The sequence below is a fragment of the Anopheles darlingi genome, chromosome 2, assembly GCF_943734745.1.
Source record: "Anopheles darlingi chromosome 2, idAnoDarlMG_H_01, whole genome shotgun sequence".
NCBI classification, from domain to species: Eukaryota; Metazoa; Arthropoda; class Insecta; order Diptera; family Culicidae; genus Anopheles; species Anopheles darlingi.
The window spans coordinates 49,746,903-49,754,751 of NC_064874.1; the positions used below are offsets into that span (position 1 = coordinate 49,746,903).

At 48.2% G+C, this 7,849-nt stretch overlaps 2 protein-coding genes across 2 annotated transcripts in view; both read left to right on the top strand.

Moving 5' to 3' along the window:
* Window positions 1-897, top strand: part of LOC125950064 (glutathione peroxidase-like) — a 1,719-nt gene extending 822 nt beyond the window's left edge. The window contains exon 3 of the mRNA XM_049677657.1: window positions 696-897. Within this exon, the coding sequence (XP_049533614.1) occupies window positions 696-884 (189 nt within the window). The 3' untranslated portion in view covers window positions 885-897. The remainder of the gene's footprint in view (window positions 1-695) is intronic.
* Window positions 898-2,343: 1,446 nt separating this feature from the next.
* On the top strand, window positions 2,344-6,914 carry LOC125959288 (mucin-5AC-like). The gene is made up of 2 exons (XM_049692106.1): window positions 2,344-2,424; window positions 4,072-6,914. Exon 2 carries the CDS (start codon window positions 4,072-4,074, stop codon window positions 6,706-6,708), a length of 2,637 nt encoding a protein of 878 aa, XP_049548063.1. The 5' UTR covers window positions 2,344-2,424; the 3' UTR covers window positions 6,709-6,914.
* Window positions 6,915-7,849: the final 935 nt, after the last annotated feature.

Below are 7,849 nucleotides of genomic sequence, written 5' to 3' on the forward strand. Positions count from 1 at the left end.
TCACAAGACGATCCTTCATTTCACGCATCCTTCGGAGAGGAGCGTCTCGCCCCTGCCTTGTGTCAACGATTAGTGTCGCACGCGTCTTTTCATCTTAATTGATCTGGGTCAGCGTGTTGTGGGGTGCCCGAGTCGTCGTTGGTTAGGGGCCGGCCATCAACTCGAGGTGGCAGTTGATTAATTGTCGACCTTGAAATGCATTTTTTCTCACTGATATCCGCGCATGTCTTCTACCCAATGGAGGGAGGGTGACCATTTTGGAGTCTTGCCCAGCAGTTTCGCTTCCTTGAAAGCGCGGCTGCTATCGGCCGGTATGGAGGTGCCGTGCGTACGTATCGGGCGTACGAATGGCGACATGATCACCACCTAGCACCACGCCAGTGCCCTCCGTTTTAGGCTGGATGGTAGCCATTCCGCTACACATATTAAAATGCATATCCGATACATTTGGTCATTTCACTAATCGTGCGTTTCAATCAGAACGATTCGGACCCGTTGGATCGGATAAGGCATCAACGGTGTCAACTACACGGGAAGGAGGAAAGGGAGGAATAGTGTGTTCTGAATAGCGTGATGAATTGGTTGTTTGGAATTCGGTCAACCTAACCTGTCGCTTCGCATTGGTGTGGAGATGAGACTATCATCTATCTTATATTGCCTTCCTATCCTCGTGCTCCGTTGTTTATCGTTCACAGGTGAACGGTTCGAAGGCACCGGGTCTGTATCGGTATCTGAAGTCGCGCAAGGCAGGCAACTGTGGCGGGTTCGTGAACAGCAACTTTACCCTCTTTCTCACCGATCGCCATGGCGTGCCGGTGGAAAGGTTAAACGCTGGAATTCATCCTTACATGCTCGAGGATATGATCGACGGTTTGCTACGCTAACGAATCGCCGGAGTGGTGCGACATTTTCCCTCGAACAAAACAAAAACCGTGGATTTGTGCGCTATGCGCGATTTGTAGGAAGTTTGTATAGGAGAAATAAAGGAAAAACTAAAAGAAAAAACCAGCATGAAATTGTCCGAATCGTTGTTGTCATTGTTAGCATGCTTGCCTCCGGTTGGCTTGAAAAGAACGAACTGACGATAAACAGCTTGCTGATAGACAGCCTGCGGTGGGACGTCTACAGCCGTACGGTGCTGCGATTAGGATTATCACCGCCGTGGTGGTCTAGAACGAGAACGGCGAACTTAGCTACCACCGGTTCGATCACCGGGTCTGCGTCTGCGTAAACATGTTTGGTTTAATGTCGAGGCTGTGTGGCTTTGTGACCGTCTGACCAATAGCTGGAGGTGGCCTGTGCGCGGTTGCTGAAATCTCCACCGCACTCTACGTTGCACAATGTGTTCCTTTGGCGCGATCTGCTTCAAGCGAACGCACACGCGGATTGACAAAATGTCGATCGGCATGAATAATGCGTTCGCTAGCGAATGGCAACTCCCCATGTATGATGGCTACTAAATTGTCAAACAAACTGTTTGGGATGGGAATCCAAATCCCATTGAATCCACAGCACATACACACACGCAACAGAAACAAGTTTACTCCCAATGTCAGGTATTTCCCCGTTTAATCCAAAAGTTCAATGGCGTGAATTCCACCCCGGGCCTGACTCGGAGAATGGAGAAGCAACGCGGAATGCAGCGTTACAAACGTTCGTATGGCCTTCACTGGATCACCTGGATCCATCCCTGTATGCTCCCGATCGACACCGGTTTCTGGGAAGCAGGAAGTATCTCCACCTAATTGGACCCGCTGCTTCAACGTTGGAGTGTCCCACTCGGGGGGATGTCCCCCCTTTTGGCCTTGAGTTATCCCTAACCATCTATCGCAAATTGTTGTGATCCTTCTCTCTCGCTGATCCAATTCGGCATGTGACGAAGAAGAATTGTAAAATGTGATCGGGAACACGATCGTCACCAGTTCGGTTCCAAGTGTCCAACTCCATCTACAATCCATCTGCTAAAGAAGCTCAGAAAGCAAGATAGAGACAGAAAGCCAGAGGTGAAAAACAACCACCAACTCGTTCACCTGTGGCACGGGGACAGCTTTGGTTGGCTGACGTCGTGTCGTGTATCTCCTTCTCTTTGCTGGCCGCACCGCGCCGATGCCGATGCCTTACATGTCGCGGTCACGATGACGATGAACGTCTTCCCCCGCTCTGGGCACGTGTTTTTTACGCACCGAGCAAAAGGATCCGACGCGAGAGCGCTTTCGCGATGCGATGCGATGCGAAACCGAAAGCTCTCGTTTACGATCGAAGGATGGTGCGCCATGGATGGTAGGAAGTCTATAAAAAGCGAGTCCCAGACCTTTGACTGGCAGTTCCGATCCGTACGGTGGTGGTAAAGCGCATCTGCAATCTGTGTTCCGGCGAGAGAGCTTGCAATCAGTGCGGCAAGGATTGCGGTCCTTATATCATAAAGTAAGTCCAAAGTAAGTTACCAGAGTTACATCGGTATCAGTGATTAGCAGCGAGTTGTTGGTGCAAGTTATTGTCGTGATAGCCCTGGCGCCATATTGGGTGCTCTCTGGGTTAGCTAGTTTGTGTTTAAAGGTTTGAGCAACGTGGTTTGAGCGCATTAAGGCGGTTTTTTGTGTAACACTCGGAACTAAAGTATTTTTTTGCGAACAGAAAACTATTGAAATTGTTTTAATAAATCAGATTTATAGAATTCCCAATTCATATTCTCCTGGTTAGTAATGAAACAAATTCCTTGGTGGTGATGTTTAGTATGATGCTGCTTGAAAAGAGGATATCTTTTATATTTACGCACAATTTTACCAAAAATAAATCTAAACTCTCCTTTATATTTCAAAAACATATTCAATTTTTAATTTTAAAGTTAATGTATAGTAACTTGAAACAATTGTTGTTAAATACCTTTTCAAATGCTTACCTTTTTGTTCTTTCATTTTTTTTCCACCAAAATGAAAATGTTTTGATCAAATCGTAAAATCAAAGCTCTGTTGCTCTTAGTAGGAATGTTTCGTGCATTAAACTTCAGCAATTATTTCATTAATAACGGGATGAATGAGATAATTTAGAACATTTATTTGCATTCCTTGAAAAATTGAGCATCCATTTAGCGATGGCAAGCTAGCATTTATATTGTACAATTGCATCACAGTTTGGATCTCGGTCACGTGATAACATCTTGTAGTCAGCTTAATCTAAAATCTCAGTGTTCAACGCAGCTTCCTTGTCACAACTCTTCCTACTCTAGAACAGTTCCAGAACGTTTAAAGATCATGGTGACAGTGATGGAAGGTTTCCAAAAAACGCACGCAAACAGGTTCAGACGCAGTCGCGGTCTAATCCGTGAGAAATGCCAACCTGCCATTACCAAATGGCGACCCAAACGAATGACCAACCGATCCGCCTAATTGTGCCAGCGTCCCTGTTGTTAAATGTCACTTGCATTAGGACGGACGACAGCGGCCGGAGCCAATAAATTAGGAATTAAACATCCAACAGGAAGCAACCTGCGCGGATAGATCGATTCGGTTTTCGGTGGAAGCCGAGAATGGATTAATAGGAGTTCCCTGTAGCATGACAACATAATCCTTTGAGTTCTTTGAGTTCTACAGGAAAGCGCAGGGCAAAACGGAGTCAATGTGTAACTCGTTAACTTGACTTATCGTTACCGATTACCAAAATCCATCACGGAGTCTCAGTGCCACTAGACACTTTCATTTCATAATATTCAATTTACCAATTTAATGAGATACACACCCGCACAATGCGTCATCCCCCCGAAAAGACGATTCCTGGGGCGAGAAACGTGCGTGCGGATTCGTGACACGCCGTCGGTACGCTGCGACATTTAACATTGATGCTCAGCGACGCACCTTATCCACGCGCAGTGGCCCTATTGTTGCCATTGTCCATTGAACGAATTTCTGCTCCATTAATCGTGACCGTAGCATAACGCCATATAGCGTCGGCCACCCGTGATCACATTACTTTTGATTTCATTTCTTCCCTAACCGGGTCAGTCACTAGCGGGTACTATACAGGGCCCAAGAGCAGGTTATATGATCGTTTCCACTTTCGTTCAATTACCTGCAGATGACGATGCTTCCATTGCTGCTGCTGCCCTGTCTGGCGCTGCTAGAGTCGGCCACGGCCGGCTATTTGGCTGTACCACTGCAGTCCCCGGCCGGAGTGACGTACGTAAACAGTCAACAGCATATCGGTCTGTTGGCCGGACCAGCTCGATTGACTCAACAACCCGCAACCATCATCGATGCACGCCATTCGGCAGCCATCGCTGTGACACCGGAACCAGCACCAACGTACTACTCCTACAACAATCCGCAGCCCGTCTTCGGTAAGGCCAGCTACACACCCTCGTCGGTTCAGTATCACACCTACGGCAATCCGACGGTCCGTGTGTTCGAACCCAAATCCTTCGTTTACGGCGTACAGACAGCAAGCAGTGTACCATCACCGACGACACATACCGTCCACCAGCACCAAGTTCCGGTAACGGTCACTACCCAGTACCATCACCAACAGCAGACACCAACAACGATCGTGCATGAGGCTCCGGTAGCTCGCGTTCCCGTTCCGACGCCAGTGCCCGTGCATGTTCCTGTGCACGTACCGGTTCATGTTCCGGTAGCAGTCCCCGTTGCACCGACCTATACCAAGACCGTCACCACTGGACCAACGTATGTCACTTCTGCACCACCTCCACCACCACCACCACCACCGGCAGTGACCGTGGTAAAGCAAGTGCCCTTCGTACGCTCGCGTAAATATAAGGTACGACGTCCGGCCATCCAGAACCAGTTCTACGACATCGAAGAGCGTGTCATCATCCGGCCCGTCGGTACGGCACTGGTTGAGCTAGAGCAACCGATCTCCCAGACGGAAACGCGTACCAAAACGACGACGAAAACCACCGTCACCGAGAAACGGCCGGTCTATAGTCCACCGCCACCACCACTACCCGAGGTTCACTCGGTAGCTGAGGAGGAAGAACACGAGGAAACGATCTACAAAACGCGTGTTGGTGGACCGCAGGTTGTGACAAAGACAACGACCGTGTACACCGAGCGTCCACCGGTGTTCCAGAAGTCGGGTTACGATCGTCTGGAAGCATCCAAGACGGAAGATCGGGCCCAGATCCGTACCGAGACGCAGGTATCGGCCGCCAGTACAGCTAAAGCTTCGGATGCGGAGTTTATCGATGGATCGGTGACTGCTGTACAGGATCAACCGGCACAACCTGCTCGACCAGTCTTTACCCAAGGACATGCCATCTACCATGGCCATCAGCAGGGACACCAGACGGCCTATTTGAATCCGTTTACGCCACACTTGGCTCCCCATCCGTATCTGTACCATCCGGCCAATGCAGGTCATCTGTTGCATCACGTAGCCTACGTTGATCAGCATTCGCCCGCTCTCTATGCGACGCATCCTGGTGCAGTACATCATCCTCAGACCGTGTTCCATGTTCCTTCGACGACACCCCTGTATCCGGTACCGGCCGTACCAGCCGTTACTCCGGTTCACGATTGTGATGGAGCGAATGATCCTCCGAAGACTTCCTCCGAGTATCTGCCACCCAGCAGTAGCAGTGTGACTCCGGTGAGTCCTACGACACCATCGCCGTCACCGGTTGGTACGACCACTCCCTATCCACCAACTTCGACGCCCGGAAGTTTCGCGGATGCGGAAGAGGAGTACGATGATTCGATCGTCGTGAATGCCCGAAGTGGCGCTACCGATGGTTACTCCTCGACGGAATCCGACTACGACAGTACGACCGTGGCATCGTCGTCGGTTCCGACGGCGACTCCCAGTTACTATCATGATAAGTATCGCGGTGAATCCGCTAACGGTCAGAGTGAGAGCCACAGTGAGGGACGAGACCGGAGCCAGGGTTCGTTTGAGATCACGTACGCCACGCGCACCACACCGGCAAGCGATCTCGTAGCGTTTGATCCTTCGACAGCCTCGGCCAGTTTCGATCTTGGACCATCGCATACGATCCCACGAGGATTTTCGTTCCCATCGACAACGCCACGACCGACAACATCGTCCTCGGCACAGCTGGCCTCAAGCTCGAGCAGCACCGCAGCAGCATCTCAGCAGGCCGCCAGCACGAGCTCAACGGCTGCCTCGCAACGCTCCATTACGATCATCTCCTCGACGACACCGCGTACTGTGTCGGCCCGTTTCAGTGATGACTCCGCGTCTTTGGCTACCTCCAGCCAGCTCAGTCAATCCAGCTCCAGTTCACAATCGGTTGTGGTCGGTGAGGGATTGACACGGGAACAGATCCACGCCAACCAGGAACAGTTCATTAAGCTACTTTCGGAGCGTGACTCGATCACGCAGGTTGGCTACGATGGTGCGAAGCCCGAGACGACCGGATCGCTGCTTGATACGTTCGTGCGCAGCCGTGTACTGTCCGCTACTCCTGCACCACGCGATGCTAAGGAAACTTCCCGTACGGTCAACATCCGGCGCATTATCGTTTCGCGCCCGGTCGAGACGGAACAGGAGGTTGAGGTGCGGGAGCAGGCGTACCATACGACACTAGCACCACCACCCACCGATTCGTACGAGCACAAACGGGATGTCAGCGAGGTCACCGGGCGCACGGATGCTGCCGGTAATGGCCGGCTAGTGCCGCGAGTGCCCGTGTATGTCAACGCCAAACCGCCAGCATTTGCCAACGATTCCGAGTAGAGGTGAGATCGATCCAATCGGATCGGATCGAAACCAGACGGATGTTAGGCGAATTCGTATATTTATTTATGCTCTAACCCCTTCCCTTTGACCACACGAGGCCTATTTCCGCTGGATACGAGCTGCCCGCTGCTGCGATAGCGTTGTGTCTGTTTGTTGTACTTACCGTTTGTTCTGTATTTTCCATTATTAATAAACTATATTTATATAACAAAGTAACACCTTGGCTGCTTGTTTTTTCAAAGGAACGAATCATACATTTATCGGGAATCTTCTTCTTTTTCAAAATACTCTTATACCTACTACCGAAATACAGCGTTTTACATCTCAACGGGCATTTGGGTCGCTTTCAATTTTATTTTCCGACTAGTGATTGAGATAAGAACAAAAATTGAACTGAAATCCAGTATAGTTACTATATAAATAAATGTAACAATTGAACCGAAATATTGGACATAGGATTGTTACTTAATTAAAATTTAAAGACAATCTTATTCTATCTAGCTTCACGCACAATTCCTGTCAGAAGTCTCCTTTTTAAGAGATTCCGAAACTGATAACACGGATCTCAATTGCAAACATCTTAAGACCAAGAACAGTCTTCAGTATAACTATTTTGAACCAAAAACAACTTATTTAGGAAAGAGTATACTGTCTTATGTAAAGAAGAGTATACAATTATAGTTTTTCCCTAAAATTCATTCAAATTGTCAAGTTCAAATCGTAAATTTTACGGAGATTAATCGACGTGAAATCGAAAACAGTCATTGACATACCGAGGTACAGTCTAAAAACTTAAATAATCGCGTTTTCAAAGACGTTGCTAAATATAACATGGAAACTAGTACACCGAGTGAAGTTTTGCTAGCTTAGGAGATAAGAGCCCAAGAGTCTAGCACTTTACATATGCATAAATGCAATTTTTATAAAATATTAAAATAATTTCTAGAATAACAATTTTATCTTCAGTAAATTATTTCGCGAAATTCTCATTATTTCGTGTAAAGTTATCATATTTTGCATTGTGTTTTTGTACTTTAAGATTGAAATATAAATGTGATATGTTATTTTCAAAACAATGGCTTGCAAAAACAAATTTATTATTACTATCTCAGGTCTAACCCTGCAGTGAGTAACGATA